Source organism: Chiroxiphia lanceolata, chromosome 19 (assembly GCF_009829145.1).
Source record: "Chiroxiphia lanceolata isolate bChiLan1 chromosome 19, bChiLan1.pri, whole genome shotgun sequence".
NCBI classification, from domain to species: Eukaryota; Metazoa; Chordata; class Aves; order Passeriformes; family Pipridae; genus Chiroxiphia; species Chiroxiphia lanceolata.
In genome coordinates, this window is record NC_045655.1 from 10,014,723 (window position 1) to 10,032,061 (window position 17,339).

Sequence of the window (17,339 nt, forward strand, 5' to 3'; positions counted from 1 at the left end):
ACAGCTGAGCCTGGGGCTTGTTTCCACAGAATCCCATAGTCCCAAAATAGTTAGGGTTGGAAGGGACTTCTGGAATGATGCAGTCCAACCCCCCTGCCAAGGCAGCGTCACCTGGAGCAGGTGACACAGGAACGTGTCCAGGTGTGTTTTGAAGGTTACCAGAGAGACTCCACACCCTCCCTGGGCAGCTGTTCCAGTGCTCTGTCACCCTCAACAGAATGAATTTCCTCCTCATGTTGAGGTGGAACTTCTTGTGTTTTAGTTTATGGCTATTGCTCCTCATCCTGTCACTGGGCACCACTGAAAAGAGTCTGGTACCGTCCTCTTGGCACCTGCCTGTGAGATATTTATAAGCATTGATGAGATCCCCCTCTCAGTCTCCTCTTCTCTAGACTAAACAGGCCCATGTGAAGCCAGGGCCAGGGATGGGGAGGAAGACATGGACAGGAGTGTCTGCTACTGGTCCTGTGTTGAGTCCTGTGTCAGTTCTGGGCCCCTCAGTTGAGGAAGGATATTGATTCTGTGAGTTAGTCTGTTCTGCCATGCCCACAGTGAGAGGACTAGAGGACATGGCCTCAAGGTGAAACAGGGGAGATTCAGAGTAGACATTAGAAAAAACAATTTTCACTGTTAGGGTGGTCAGGCATTGGATTAGATTTCCCAGGGAGGTGGTGGAGTCACCATCTCTGGAGGTGTTTAAGAGGCATCTTGGACCTGGTGCTGGGTGGATGGTTGGGCTGGGTGATCTTAAAGGTCTCTTCCAACCTTGATGATTCTATGAAGTCATTCTCCACCTTCAACTTTGTTCTCCATTACCGAAGCACTGTAAAATTATGACCATGTGAATCTATAACCCTTTAACTCCATTACACAGCAGCACCCTGTGCCTGAATGTTCTTTCACTGTGCGTGTTTCCTCAGGAGCAATCTGGCTCTAGCAAGGAGGTACAGCCTGGATCTGCTCCAGAAACGGTGCCGAAAATCTCAGTTTCAAGCTTAAGTTCAAAGCGAGTTGGGGGATTTCTTAAGGAAAAGGGAGAAAAAGTCTTAAAAGCAAATTCAGTATAGTTAAAAGGCAACTAGCAGTAGAACAAGAGGGAGGTAGGTTTAGGTCAGACATTAGGAAGAAGTTCTTTACAGAGGGAGTGACTGGCCATTGGAATGGGTTTTCTACAACCACCTGAAAGGAGGTTGTAGCCAGGTGGGAGCCGAGCTCTGCTCCCAGGCAAAAAGTGACAGGACAAGAGGCCACAGTCTTAACCTGTGCCAGGGGAGGTTCAGGTTGGACATCAGGAAGAATTTCTTCACAGAAAGGCTGATTAGGCACTGGAGTGGGCTGCCCAGGGAGGTGGTGGAGTCCCCAACCCTGGAGGTGTTTTCTAAGAAGATACTGGATGTGGCACAGAGGAGGCGGCGTTGGACCAAAGGCTGGACTCCACGGTCTCAGAAGTCTTTTCCAGCCTCGTTGATTCGGCGATTCTCTAAAAGGAATCGCGCCTGCCAGAGCTCAAGGGGTGCTTGGACAACGCTCTCAGGCACACGACAGGATGGTCGGGGCTGTGCAGGTGGGAATCCCTGGTCCCCTGCTGTCCCTTCCCAGCCCAGGGCACCCCAACAACCCCCCCCCCTGACCGGCCCCTCCCGCCATTTCCTGTGAGGCGCCGCTGTGGGCGGGGCTCCCTCAAGGGCGGGGCCGGGCGGACGCGTCACGTGCCGGGCGGGCCGGCGCGGGGCGGGGCGCATGCGCGGCGCTGGGCGCGCGCGGCGCGGGCGGCGGGCGGGCGCTCCCCTCGCTGGCAGCGCTCGCTAAGATGGCGGATTTCCTGCCGTCCCGCTCCGCGCTGTCCGGCTGCTTCCCCGGCTGCCTCCTCACCAGCGGCGAGGCCGAGCAGCAGCGCAAGTCCAAGGAGATCGACAAGTGCCTCAACCGCGAGAAGACCTACGTGAAGCGCCTCGTCAAGATCCTGCTGCTGGGCGCGGGCGAGAGCGGCAAGTCCACCTTCCTGAAGCAGATGCGGATCATCCACGGGCAGGACTGGGACCGCGCGGCCCGCGAGGAGTTCCGCGCCACCATCTACAGCAACGTGATCAAGGGTGGGTGGTGGGTGAGGGCGGCGGGGCCGGGGCCGCCCTGCCCTGCCCTGCCCTGCCCTGCGAGCGCCGGGCCCGGCCGGGCCGGGGCGGGGGGAGGCGGCTCGGGCGGGTCCCGCGGGCCGGGGGAGCGGCGGGGCCGCCGCCTTCTCCTCCTCCTTCTCCTCCTCCTCCTCCTCGTCTTCATCCCGCGCTGTCGCGGTGCCTCGTCCTTCCCCCTCGGGTCGGGGCGCAGCCCCTCCGGGCCCGCCGGGTGTCACCGCCCGGGTGCGGCCCGCGGGGCGGCCCCGGGAGCAGCGGGTTGAGCCCGGGAGGTCCCGGGATTTGGCGTTTGCTCCTTGGCTGGAGCGGCTCCAGGGAAGGTCTGGAGCACCAGGAGCGGCTGAGGGGGCTGGGGGGGGCTACATCCTGGAGGGAAGGAGGCGTAGGGGTGACCTTATCGCTCTCTACAGACACCTGAAAGGAGGTGGGGGTCGGGCTCTGCTCCCAGGTAACAAGTGACAGGATGAGAGAACATAGTCTTAACCTGCACCAGGGGAGGGTTACGTCTTCGTAGAAGGGGTGAATAGACATTGGAATGGGCCGCCCAGGGAGGTGGTGGAGTCCCCATCCCTGGAGGTGTTTAATGAGAGACTGGACGTGGCACTCAGTGCTCTGGTCTGGTTGACAAGGTTGGTGTTCGGTCGTAGGCTGGACTCGGTGATCTCAGCGATCTTTTCCAACCTAATTGATTCCGTGATTCTGTGATTTCCCGGTAATGCGATCGCGGTAATGAGCGGTAATGGATGGGGGGGAAGATGCACCTGGAAGTGCGTGAGGAGGAGCCGTGCCCTGTGCTCTCAGCGTTTCACTGCGCTGGAAGAATCTCTGCCGTCGTGTTGGAAACTCGGCTGACACATCAATTAACAGGAACCCAGAGGCAGAGCCACTTTTCATAGATGCTTTGCCAAAACCTGCACACACGATTTAGGAGCGGACGCTTGATTTCACTGCTGTCATCCCAGCTTTATTGGTCGTCCTCACTCATTTAATCTCTTAGCCCAATTGCCCGTCAGGTTTTCAGTTTGGACTCTTTAATAGCTGGACGAAGTCTTAATGAACTTTCTCAAAACCGCAAAGCCTTGTCAGACTTCAGCCCCTGAAAATCCAGTGATTCTCAAAGAGAATTGTTTTACAAACCTGATGATGAATCAAGCCTGAAGTCACAAGCATGTATGTTGGCCAGGCTAAAGTTTATTAATAAAGGTACTTTGAACTCTGTGAAAGTATACTTGTAAAAACTTCAGGTCTGTTTTGGATACTGTTTTCCTGCAGTCACAGATAGATTTGACAAATACCTGCCTTTGACAGGTAGAAAAATCATGGAAAGAGACACTCTGGCATTGAACAAGTATGTTACTGTACAGTCATTTGTTACCACATCTTGATTTCCTTATATCTCTCCCCATGCCTTTGCAGTTGCTTATTCTTTCTGGAATTTTCTTTCAATTATTTTCATCTGTTAATTTAGTACTATAAATCATTTCCCAGCATTTCCCTTATTGGTATGAGCACAATGGGTATAAGTCCTTTAGAAGGACTTTAAAAAGAAGTTTAAAATACTCCTTTTCTTCTAGAGAATATTTACCAAAACAACCACAAAAGTGTGGGAAAGTCTATAGGTAATACAACTCCTTCTGCACTTAAACTGTAAAAACATGCTTTTTATAAAGTGCAGTGATTTTAGTAAATGTCTTCATATCTCAGAAAATGTTCAAGGCAGTGATAGAAATACTCTCAGTGATAGAGATACACTCTGTAATTTGATATAACTAGATATTAAGTTGATAACACAAAGGTTAGGGAAGTTTAAAATAAGCCGACAGGTGGTTTAACATCTTTTGAAATAAACTCTTAAATATACTTCATTTGTCTTGTATTCGTGCCAGGTGAAAGCATTTGGTAGCACAGATTGGGGAATTAGTCTTTAAAAACAGCACTTTTTCAAGAGTTAAACTTGCACCATGGGTATTATCCTGTTGATTGTGGAGATGTTCTGTCTGAGTTTTGATATTCCCTGCAAATGCCGTGGTTTGAGTCCATCCAGTAGGAACTGGATGTTCCTACCGAGCTTTGTGCAGAGGGAGTGCATTGTTTGACTCTGTGCCGGTGAAACAGTAGATGCTGAGAAACTCTAATCTCGGTGCTCTTCCTTGTCATTCAAGGTGTGAGAGTCCTCGTGGATGCCAGGGAGAAACTCCATATCCCCTGGGGAGATCCTGCCAACCAGAGCAACGGAGACAAGGTGATGGCTTTCGACACCCGCGCGGTCACCGTGGTGCAGGGCATGGTGGAGACCAACGTTTTCTTGGACTACCTGCCGGCCATCCGGGCCCTGTGGGCAGACAGTGGCATCCAGCACGCGTACGACAGGCGCAGGGAGTTCCAGCTGGTAAGATTTGGGGCTCACTGCCTTTAATTGGGGTCCATGTGTGATCCTTGTTCCTGCGTTGCTTTTTCCCTACAACGCCGCTCGAGCCGCCGCCTCGTGGATCTGAAGCGTTTCTCTGTGGCTGGCTGTTCCTCTGTGGTATTGCACACAGATGCATTTAGCTACTTCCCCCCCCCCTTCTTTTAATAATAATAATAAAAAAGAGATTCTGACGTAATTGTCCTCATTTCATATGTGGGAAAGCCGAGGTACTGAGGGCTTTTATGTTCTCTAGCAAAGCTGATACCTGCACAGTGTTTTCACCATATGTTTGTTACCACCCTTTGTTAACTAATGCATTGACTTAAAAAACCAAACCAAAAAAAAACAATGGTTTGCAATAAAGGCAGGCTTAATAGTAATGTGATTTTTTTGAAGAAAAGATATGCATGGGTTAATGAGAAGAATTTAAAAACCACTCCCTTCTCTATTCCAGTTTGAGCAATCTAGCAAACATTCCCTCTGTATACTTCCTGTTTAATTTTGAATGTCTGTGTTAATACTCATGTAATGAGATTTTTGTTACGTTGAAGTTCTCAGCTGAAGGTGGAATATACAATTTAAGAGCAGGGCTGGGATGTGGAGTACACAATTCAGTAGTGGGGCTGGAAAGGAAAAAGAAACCTCTTCATTTTTGAGCTGGAGCTTTAACTGTCCATGACAGCTGAAGTCCTTTTGCTCTGTTTCCATACAAATGCTGCAAAAGGAGATGAAAAATTCAACTTAAATTTGTTGTTTCTTGGTTCATAGACTTGTGTATGCCAGTGGCATAGGGTTTTGTGGGGGTGGGGGTTGAGAATCTTAAAATAGATTAAATCTGTTCTCCTAGATCTCTCAAACCTAAGTGGCTTTGTGTTTTTATGTCTTAAAAATAACCTTTGTGTTAGTGTGAATCTGAACAATAGCCCATGATATCTCCTGTTGAGCTGTTATGAATGGTTGTGTAATCATACTCTTGACTTAAAGAGGTTGTGTAAATATGCTGTAAATATGTATTGCCCTGATCATGGAATGTCTTCTGGAGATTGCAGTATGGGCAGGTGCTCCAGTGGCCTATCACCTGCTCAGCACAGAGCTCAGCTCTGTAAATAAGTTTCTAATGAGACCGTTTGCTCCTTGTGAAGGGATCATAAAAGGGTAATTGCTCTGCTATAGTCAACACCCAGTTCTGGTGCAGATGTGAATTCTAGTGGTGTAATTGCTGTGCTGGAGGGATCTGTTGTAAAATCTGTTAAATAAAACAGTTTTGCCTTTGATTAAACATGCTTAGTGACTGGAGGTTGTGTAGCAAAGGAAAGGGAGCTGTTACTGTTCTGTCGCCTTGAGTCTCTGAGAAGTAGGTTCTTTCCATAACTGAAACATGTGCAGAGTTTCACTTTGAGTGGGATGTGAAGAATGTGTTCTTCTGAATCTTATGAAAAAAAAAAAGGTACTGTTTTTTTTTCTGGGAATCCCTAAATTTGTGCAATTCTCTGCAAAAGTATGTGTGGATAGTGTTGTGCTCTAGGCAGAACTCAAGACTATTTTTTAAGTGCTCTTAATGGTTGAGTGGTGTCCTAATAATCTTTGAAAGCAAGGTAACTGCTTTATTTATACTTAAATTGCTTTATTTCCTAAATCCTTTCAAAATCGCAGCCGGACATATTTATGCCAAGTTATAAACATGATTAAAAAAAAATAAAAAAAAAAGGCAGCTGAATGATGTCATTGTGTTGAGTGCAGGCTCTGTGATCTGTGCTGGCCAAGCATGAAGTCTCAGTTTTACCCCCGTGAGCTTCAGCTTAAGTTCTGCCAGAGCTCCGTGTGGGCGGCAGGAGGGTGGGAAGCTCCTGGAGGCAGCGTGGGGTTTTGCTGTACCTGCTGTCGGGCTTTGCAGGAGTGTTTGGAGGGTTTAGGTCTGTGCTGTAAGAAGGAAGAAGGACACAAATGGTTAAGGAGGGAGTGACAGGCGTGTCCGAGTCAGGAGATAGAGCAGGGGGAAGTTGGGAGAGACTCAGACAGATCGCAGACAGATCGGTCATGTCCAGTGCTGACTCTTGAAGTAAAGGCTCAACTCTGAAAAGTGTTAACACTGTAGAATAGAGAATAAAGGGAAAATACTGTTCTGCTTCCAGTTCAATTGCTTGTGGCAAAAAACATAATGAGGGAGAGATACCAGCAACCATTAGATGAGTGGGAGAAGGAAAAGTGCCACGAAAGCAGTGTAAAGTGCTGGGACTGAGCAGGGTGGAGGAATATTACTGGACTGTATGTGCTCCTTTGCAGACTGTTAAATGAGTTTAACTTTTTTTCACTGATCCAAGTTTGACACTGCACTGAAAAACATGTTTCATGCTAAGAGAGCACAGGCAGGAGTGCTGGGGAGGTGTTGTTTGTCATGGCAATAGGACACTTTGGGGCAGAGCTAGAGGTGAGCAAATGAAAAATGGAGCAGTGATGGGTAAGGAGTGAAAAATGTCATAATTTACATAGAAATTCTGGAGGAAAGGAAGCAAAAGTGTGTAGTGTTGAAACCATTTGTAGCTTGGGCAGATAGGAAGTACAGAGAAAGGAGGTTTAGGATTGAAGTTTGTGCTTGTATGTTGTTAAAACTTCAAGCTATGTGTACATTTGTGAGAGATCATTGAGCTGCTCTTGCTTTTTTGGTTTTTCCCCACCATCTTTCACTGTCCATGCCAGAGATGATGCTGGGAGCCTGAAGAAACAATGTGGTCTTTTTATAGCAGCATGAAAGGGGAAAAAACAGAACTTGGTTGTATTTTAATGGAATCAGAAATCAGCATTTCCATGCCTAGTTTGCTGGAGTGTCCTTCCTCATTTTGTTAACTCAAGTGGTCATGGGATTGTCAGTATGATTTATTTTCCTTGGTATAAAAATAGGGACCTTCTGGCCACTAGCAACATGTATTTATGAAAATTCATTAGGTCACCCTTGTGTAGAGCTTTAAAACTGGAAAGAGCTAATTACAGCTTAGTGCAATATGTGCCACTTCAGTACTTCCCAGGTGGTTAATGTTATAATCCCACACATTTTATTACAAACTGAAGTCATTCAGGTGATTGTTCCGCTAACACAGTTAACTACAGGCTGTCCTGGCTCTGTAGCTTACACTGGAGATTCTGCTCATCTCAGGCTTTCTCTCCTTTATCTACTGAGCTGCTTTCTCCTCTTTGTCAGGTGGCTGACACGGGTGAGTTACAGAATTAATGTGAACCAGCCCAGTGCTTTCTGACACCTAATTAACATTTCACGTTTCTCGTCGCTACTTGATTTCCGGTCAAACTCTCCCAAAATGACTTGGATAAACATCCCCATTATCTTAATTCTGCAGCATGCAAACTGACTGACCTGGGCACTGCCTGGCTTTGCTGCCCATCCTGGTGAGCTGCTGGGTGTGTGGCTGTGAGGGTTTGTGTGACACTGTGGCAGCTGAGCATTGTTTGGTGTTTTGTATCTTGTAACACCGAGGAAGGCACTGGTGAGTAAGAGCAGCCTTGAACAGCACCTCTGACATCAGTCATTTCTTGAATTTGCTGTGAGAGCTGTTCAGAGAGAAGCCTTTTGAAGTAGTCTCCAGGAGCCTCCTGGTTCAACGAGCATGGAAAAGTGGGATGAGAGCCGAGTTGCTCAGATGCACGATAAGCTTTGGATGTTTTCTAGGTTTGTTCTTGTTAAAGATGACTCTTGGGTGGGTTTGGATGTTTGCTACCAGCAGTTGTTGATCTTCAGACAGATACTTTTTGCCCTACTTGCAAATTATGTTGCATATTGTTGATGTTTTTGTTATGCGAGGGCATAACAAAATTTGCAAATATTTTGTCCATATTTGCAAAGAACTGCACAGATCATCCAGAGGTGGTACAGTAAGGATTATAGGATATGCACTTACCTCTGGATCACTGCTACTTCTGTGACGTGTCTGCAAGTGCTAGATCAGATTATAGAAGACAGGAAAAGGCGTGTTCCGCTTGAAGTTGTAGTGGCAGCTCTGTTGCAGTTTACCTGTAGCATTCTGCTGTTGCAGATTAGTGTTTTTGGCAAGTGCTGTTCGGTTTACTGGGAGATTGTATTGTATTTCATCTTCTTCTCCTTGGGCTTTTTTGGGTTCTGTCTCTGAGTGTTGCTGGGCACGAGAACAGTAAGTTTGCTCTGCTGAAATAATGAGTCCTCAAATGGACACTGAAGTTTGGTGTTCTTTCAGGTGCACAAGCAGCACATCCTTGAAATGTGCTTGATTATAGAGCAGGATCCTGCAGAGGTCAGTTGTGTGTGAAGCCAGACTGGGTTTCCAGATGTTGAGATCTTCCCCTTTTGGAGGGTGGATGCCCATCCTGTGGGACAGCTGTGAGGTCAGGGTGCAGCATCTCTCTGAAGTCCCAGGTGCAGGGCCTGCAAAAAGAGTATCTTACCTGCCATTCATTAATGTGTCCACACCATGTGTGTGATGCTGACTGTAAAAACGTGCATTGACTGTTTGGGCATTTAATCACATAATTCAGAGTTATTTTATTGAAATACAGTGTTGTAATTATGTCGAGTATTGCTTAAATTTGTGTGTGAAAACCCAAAAAGCTGCTGCTTTTACCTGTTGAAATATTTTCCCCTCTTTTCTAAATCAATAGCTCTGCCAAAGATCAGATCACAGGATGGCATGTGAACAGTGAGCATGACTCCTTAAAGCCCTTGGAAAGGGCTATTTGCCATCTTTTGGTCTTTATGTGAAAAGGCTTTATCAAAGATCATTGTTTTAACTATGGAAAGAAAAGTGCTTTACAAATTCATACTCAAAAATGAGTCATTTAAATCCTCAGAAAAGACTTAGAGGAATTGCTGTTTCTCCTGCCCCAATGACAAGATAATGCTGGCTTTGAGTTGGTATTAATAAGACTCCATGTAGGGACTAACTCTAGAGTCCAACAATAGAGACTTGAGTGTCCTTATTCAGGGTTTGTGGCAAAACCCCTTCAGTGTGTGCCAGTGCTTTGGTAGTGGGAATTGACTGTAGTGTTTCAGTTTAGCTGAATGATCTTCAGGTGGACTTTTATACTAATTTAACACAAAGTGTCATTTTTTTATCATCTTCCAAATTGGGATTAGGATTTCTGTTTCAGCCTCTGTGAGTTCCTGTGCCTAGAAAGGCTTTTTCTGGGAGTGCCTTCTTCCCTTTCCACCACTCCTCCTTTCCTGTCTGCTGACCTTTCTTGTTAGCAGCGAAATATTGAAGTGTTTGGAGAGTGGACTGGTCTTGTATTGCCAGTTGATGCTGGTCTGGTCTTACTGAAGAACATCTTTGCCATATTCTTTTTTTTTAATATTACTATTTTTCTTGTTTATATTTTTATTTTTTGTTACTGTTATTTTTAAGCCCAGATGTGGCTCGTGATTGAGAGGTCTCAGTAGGAGCTGTCTCGGTGTGGACATGTCATCCCAGCACACACGTGCCAGACAGAAGCATGATGAGCTGTTTTCCAACCAGGAATGCCAGCAACCTTTTGGAGCCCTGTGTGCCTTTTCTGCCTGGCTTCAGTGCAGTCTCTGAGGATGGGATTCCTAATTCAAACCCCTTTCAGATATTGAACATCCTGGTCTACTGGAAGGTGTCCCTAAGTGTGGCAGAGGGGTTGAAATGATGTAATCTTTAGGGTCCCTTTGACCCCAAACCATTTTGGGATTATATGATCTGTTTGAGGAGAACTGCTACTTTTAAAATGAAGAATTGCAGTGTGGGAGCAGAGGGATGTGTTCTTGTACATACTGTGTCTCCAACAAGCTGTGTCCTGTTGATAGTCATGTGCCTTATTTTCCTAAACATTTTATTGCAGAAGCCTAAAGGGTGACCTACTTCTTGCAAAAAATTGGATTTCTGTAACTGAGCCTTGATTACATCAGTATAAAATATAAATGCTCTTCTGAATATGAACGTTCACATCTTGGGTGTGTGAACCTTTTCCCAGCAGATTGTTTTAAATGGGTGCAAGTGTGTTAGAGGAGCTTTTGCTGTTCCCGCTGTGTATGGTGTAACGTGAGACCTCGGTACAAACGTTCATTCCGAGCTCATTTCTGTGCTGGCTACTCACCTGCAAGGTGCTACATGTTGGTACCTGTGGAACTGCCTCCTTACAGACTTTGGAATTTAAACACAGCAATGGCTGCACCGTTCTCTGTCCATTTAGGAATGACTGACTTCCCAAACACAAACCCTGCACAGTCCCAGCACTCGTGGCTGTCAGCAAATCTCCGTGCTGGCAAAACATGTGCAAATGCATCTGTGATCTTCCGTCTCTATATTTTGCACCTGGGGCAAAGAATATGGGGTGATCTTTTTCATATGTAAATATGGGATCCTTCAGGATGCTGTGCCAGGTGCAGTGTTGGTTTGTGCTGCTGTTCCCTAATTTGAGTTTGCTATAAGACTCCAGCCTGAGAGACTGGTTAAGTCTGGTCTCACAGAGCAAGTATTGCACTCGGGTTGTTTTGGGTGACTGTTTTGGCTCTCTGTTGTCCTAAACTTCAGTTAATGGTAAATGTTATTTTTATGCTCTGGGTTCACACTGCACCTCTCACGCAGAAGTAGCAAAGGGGCAGGAAACTTCAGCTTGTGGCAGCTGAGGAAGTTGCTTAAGAAAATGTGAGAAAACCCGAGTGCAGCCAACCTGACTATGTAAGAAAAGCAATACCAGTCCAGCATTGTGTCTGCTGCCACTTTTTTCCTTGGTAATATCTAAATTTATCACAAATAATTTCAGAGGTGCAGAGCCTGCCCTTTTACAGGACAGCAGGCTGATGGAGGCCACTTGATACCGAGTGGTGTCTTGTATTGCTCTGGAATATGAAGACTTTGTTTATATCTTAAGCTGAAGGAATGGGCCATGGAGCACATTATTAGTTAACTCATCAGCCTCAAACTATGAAGGTATTTAATCCAAATAAAAATGTGAATAATCCTGGAGGCTCATCCTTATGTTTAACCCCGAAGTAGCCTGATGGGTTGAATTTAAATGGTGATCAAGAAAATGTTTAAGGCTTCATCAGCAGCTAAAAGAGGTCTTAATTACTTACAATATCTTCTCCACTTGCATGTCTGTGTTCACAAGAAACATCAGGTAATACAACTGGAAAAGCTGAGAAATTTTAAATAGAGAAAACACCCTGAATCCTTTATCTTCACAATAACTGACAACTTCAGCTATTACAGAGAAGGAAATTTTTGGGTTATAACAGGCAGTGAGCTGCCTTTCCCAGCACTCAGTTCACTGTACCATGTTGCACCCGGTGGTCATTCATGCCTTAAATCTCCCAGTGCTTCAGAGCCTCCTCAGTTAAAGTAAGTGGAATATCACACTCCTCTTCAGTGACTTAACCAAGGAACTGAAAAGATCCCAAATTTTCTGGATGAAGGGTACAGGAATGTGTGATCATACGGAGTTTCTGTATCTTTTTCCTTTGTTTAATGATGTAGAGAAATAATGTCAAACAAAGGGATGGGATCTCGGCAGCCTGCCCAGAGCACTTCTCTCTCTGGGCACATGATGGTATTTGATCACCCACTGGTGACCAAATAAAGAGGATGCAGAATTTCCAGGCGTGGAAGCACAGTGCACTGACACCATCTGTGTTGCAAAATATCTACACAAAACCGTGCTTAAAAAAACTCAGTGCAGGCTGATTACTAAAATTATACATGTGGGTGGTATCAGGACCTTTAACTTCCATTAGCAAACACTTATATAGTTGCTCTAATAAGTAATTTCTACTTTCTAGTTTTAGTTAATTTATAGTATGAAATTCTGTAAGTGACAGGAAATGTTTGCAGCCTCTTGGATGTTGTTGCTGTTTAGGAATTCTTATGTACTTTACTGTTACTTTTAGCTCTTTAGTCACAGCTTTTAGTAAATTTTAATGATGCCAACATTCAGCTAATGGTACAGGTAGATCTTTCACAAGACCCAATAAGTTACCACTGAGTTTTGTCAGATGTCTTGTAACCAGAGCTGGTTTATTAGCACATCACCATTTGCCAACAGAAATACCAGAACTTAATTGAAATGGATTCTGCTAATTGAGGCAGAGGAAGGAACTAAAAAGCATTTGGTCATCTGGATTTCTCATGAGGCTGAAATAGGAACCAAATGTACTTTGAATCCTAGAGAAATGCACTGGGATCCAGTTCAGGGTTCTGCTTTTGAATGCTGTGATTTAGTGCAGAGTTTATGCAATAATGGACTTTTCAAGCATCCTAAAGTTCAGTATGGCCAGTTTTAGTGCTGATACGCTTCCCACATGCCAAATATTTGTCATGTTTTTGGGAGCCTTTGCCGGCCTTGTACAGCTTGGAAGCAAGTAAAGCTCTCAGTGATGGATGGCAGATTTGCAGACTCACCACTGCTCCAGCGTTAGATTAAATGCAGTTTGAGTTGCAAACACATGAAGTCATGGAGCCAGTGGGTCAGTGCTCTGAAAGAAGAGCAAATGTTTACAGTCTGGTTCCAGTCTGTTTTGTGTGCAAAACATCTCGAGGTTTATATAGATGCTTCCCAGAGTGTAAATAGTAACTGGGAGGTGGCTGTTTCGCCTTGGTCGGTGCGTGTTTTCATAGGATTTCTGGGACTGTGTGTTCTGTGACTTGGAAGATGGGTTTCATCAATGAAATTGGAAAATCTTTTGCAGTATCAGTGTCTTTCCTGAAGTAAACTTTCTGGTAGAGGAGTTTGGATTGTAAATACTTAGGGAGAGAATAACAAGATCTTTGGAGAAACAGAGTGCACCTGATCCTTGTGGACAGCATATCCTAATTTGCTTTCATGGATTAATTTCTGTTGAAGTTCTGGCAAACAGCAGCCTCTTGGTTAGATGCTCTGGTGCTGTGATGTATCCCATGTGCCAGTTATTGTGTTCCTTATCCTGGCTCTGATCTCCAGAAGGGGCTGCAGCAGCCTTGAATTTGCTTCCTATCTGGGAGCATTGTTGATCCCAAGGAATACCAGAGAATCCCAGAATGATTTGAATTGGAAGGGACCTTAAAGATCATCTTGTTCCAGTCCCTTACCTTGGGCAGGGACACCTTCCACTAGTCCAGATTGCTCCAGGTCCCATCCAACCTGGCCTTGAACACTTCCACTGTTCCAGTGCCTCAGCATCCTCACAGTAAAGAATTTCTTCACTCCAGGATAGAATGCTGTGCATTCCTAGTGCTTTTAATTGTTGGAAAGAGTCTCAGCAGCTTCTTAAATTTTTCATCTGTTTCTAGAATATGGCACATCCTGGTTTCCAAGAAGTCTTTCAGAATTAGCAATATGGTAACAGAGTGCCTGGCATGGAAGAAATTGTAGTTTTGTAGGCTTTAATGGAATGCTGTTTCATACCTAAAAGCTGTAGTGAATTTGCATATTTTGAAGCAAGTCTTGTTAAGAATCTGTCAATTAAATTCCTTTAGGAGAAGGGGGTTTGTACCTAGCTAAGGAAAATGGAAACTGAATTTCTTCCCTCTTAGGAAAGTAATTGAAAACTGGAACAGTTTCCTCTGTGGTACACTACTATGCAGATTAGAATTCTTTTTAGAGTTTTAATTAGTTTAATTAGGATGGCATGTTGCATATGAAACTGTGGAAATGCTGTTCTGATGGGAGGAAATCAGAGTGTGAGCTGAGTGAGGGGCACTTGGAAGGGAGAGCAGTGCTGAACTGGGTGCAGGAAGGAGCAGCAGCTGATGCCAGGGGCATGTTGGGATTATTTAGTTGCAGGCTGAGTTGGTGACATCCCCTCTGTCACTCCCAGCTCCCGGGATGTGGCAGGTGCTGCCGGGGAGTCGGAGTGCAGGAGCCCAGGTTGGCGTGCTCTGTCTTCATCCATTTGTTATCCACATTTTGAGAATTATGGATTAATTGGATTACACGGTAAATAGGGGATAATAGATTAAAGGGATATTATTGGGTTAAACCCCTTCTTAAACCCCTTCACCTTTCTTTGTTAATACTGTTATGCAAGATAAAAATGTCAGCCACGAAATAAACTTGGTGCGACTCCTCCCTTCGGTGCTTTTGGAAATGAGCACCTTCCACCCACTGTGGCCCAGCTCTGCTGCCACAGGGTTTTACAAAAGATTGCTTCTGTGAGTCAGGACTTGGACCTTTTCCTTTTTTTAGGGCAGATATTCAGTTTGTGTGCCCGAACACAAGGCAGGTTTCACTTCTACCCGGCGTGACGCAGTTCTGAGGGCTTTGAAAAGAGTCAAACCCGGCTCGAGGGCTGGAAAGAGGAAATAGGTTTGTGCTCTCGGAGGTGGGACGAGCTGTGACGCATTTGTGATGTGTATTGGTGGAGAGCAGCATTATTTTGTGCTCCTGGATCAGCAAGTGTCTGAACTCTCCAGTCTTGCAAAGAAACAGGAATTAATTCCAGGGCACCGAATTTTATCTTTGAAATGGGCAGATCAGGTTTAAGTGACTATTCAGGTGGTTGAGCTGGAGAGAAAGGAGCTGGGAGATCTGAGATGTGTGGTCTTGACACACACTGTTTGTGCTCCAGCCCTTCTAGAGCTGGGCCATTCATGCTTCCACAGGCAGCAATGCCATTTCCCAGCAGTTTGCCCTTCCTTTTCGGGGAGTTTGGGATTAGTTTCACATGGAGCAGTTGGCTGCTCTGCTCATGGCCACAGTAATGCTCATGTGGGAATAAATGGGGACTGCTCTGCTTTGGTGGGAGTGCCAGTTTGTCCTGGTTTTAACATAACTTTGGCCATAATTAACACTTAGAGAAAGGAAACATCTCGCCAGGAAATGTGTTTTGTGTTAGCACACTCAAATATTTTGACCCAGATTTGCAGTTTGGTAAGTAAATATACTGTTGCTTACCTCCACACTTTCCCCTAATACCTTCAGCACCTTATTAAAAATTAGTTAATGTATATATTTATTGTAAACTCCCAAAACACTGCTAATATGCTGCTTGAAGAGAGAGTGTTGTATCAAGTGTTGAAGCACAGAATGGCAATTCAGAAACAGATTGTTTCCCCTCATCATAGGAGATTCCAAACATTGCTGGATTGCTGCTATAAAATAGGGAAAGTACATTTTTAAAATTTAGTTCCTGGAGTAAACAAGGTGTAAGTATGATTGTGGAGTTTTGTCCTAGTCTGTTGAGTGGAGCAGGTTTGAAAGAGGAATCCTCATTAGGAAGTACTGGGAGGAGGGACTGGTAAGAAATTAATTTATAGAAACCTGAAAGCTGTGAAAGAACCAAGATTATTTTATTTATCTCCAAGTCTGAGACCAGTAGAAGAAACCCAACCAGTCCAATGTCTCGACATGAGACTTGGTTAAACTTCTGTTGGTCTAACAGTCAAGACAATTGTGGATTTGAGCTCATTAATGAAATTAGGATATGCATTCATGGCATAAATATATCATCTGGATCATCTCCCTCTTTTGTGTAACGTTACAGACATCCCCTGTCTGGGTGGAGGAGGCTGTGCTCTCTAATATCTCTCACACTGGAAATCTGCATTGATTTGACTGAAACATTTCTCCACTCCTTAGCTCTGTTTATTACTGACATTTCAGAAAACATCTGGTGCAACTTCAGAGGCAGCACTGTTGATCTGCAGTCAGTCTGCTTTTGAATCAGCTTGGGGTGGGGTGGCAAGGACATAAAGGTTGTTGGAGTTTCTCTGCCAAAATCCTCAGCTATGGATTTTTCTGGATTAAGCCTCTAACAGAAAAAACCTGTCCATGACAGAGTGTGTGCTCGAAGCATAACTAGAGTGCTGCAAGGTGCAGAATTTCCAGACTCTGGTTGTTCTTCCATCATCTTCATTCAAGCTGCTTTTCCCATGTTATGGATGGGTTGGTTTGTGTGTCAAATTCAGACATGTACACACCAGCCTAAAAACATTGTAGGTGCCTGTTCTTACTCTAAACTAGGCTTGTAAAAAAGCTTTTTTCGTGTGTTGTTTTTGTTTGTTTGTGTTTATGTGGTTTTTTAATTAAATAAAGTAGGAAATATTTGTTTCTCTTTTCTAAGAAATTCAAGTAAGGTCAGGAAGAGAAAATGTTTGGTGGCTCTTACAACTCTGATCTAGAGTTACTAAGTTATATCTCCTGTTTTCTTAAAATACCTGATTTATTATCTCAGACACTTAATAAGCCTTGTCAGTTCAGTATGTTCCACTGAACTTGCAGCCAGACGTAGATGACTTGATAAATTGTGTTTCTTTCTTTAAACCTTGTGATGACTTAATCTTTATTTGGTGCTTTTTTTCCTCTTTCTTTTTTTAAACGATTGCTCTTGGAAAAAATGCAGTGTCCCCGTTCGCCTTGAAGAGCTAAAAAGCCATTTGGCTGTGCTAAGGTTTCAGCAAATCGTATTTAGATTGCTGACATTGTTTTCATGGAAACCAAATAAATTGGTGCCACTTCCTGGGTTTAAGAGATGTGTTCATCTGGTGTGTATTTCATGTAGGTTTTTTTGTTTTTTTTTTTTTTTTTTTTGCCCCTCCCCAAAAAATATTTCTGTGGTTACTTCACTTGACGCACTGACTAGACAGTGATCTTTGTGCCGTGTATCAGCTATAAAAGATACCTGCTCTGGTTTTACCAGCAGGTAAATCACCAACTGTGCTGTAACCATGTCTTTGGAGAGAGAGTGAGTTATAAAACTGGAGATATTTCCTTGTACAGGCACTGGCAAGTAGTTACAATAGATGCAGCGTTGTAAGGGAAGCTGTTGTGGTAACATCACCTTGATAGGAGCATGATTTAGATGTGTTTTCTTGTAAATCACG

General features: G+C 44.6%; 1 protein-coding gene across 1 annotated transcript in view; it reads left to right on the forward strand.

Moving 5' to 3' along the window:
* The first annotated feature begins 1,739 nt into the window (after window positions 1-1,739).
* GNA13 (G protein subunit alpha 13) overlaps window positions 1,740-17,339 on the forward strand; it is a 29,298-nt gene continuing 13,698 nt past the window's right edge. Inside the window, exons 1-2 of the mRNA XM_032706765.1 lie at window positions 1,740-2,093; window positions 4,295-4,521. Of these exons, the coding sequence (XP_032562656.1) occupies window positions 1,811-2,093; window positions 4,295-4,521 (510 nt within the window). The 5' untranslated portion in view covers window positions 1,740-1,810. The remainder of the gene's footprint in view (window positions 2,094-4,294; window positions 4,522-17,339) is intronic.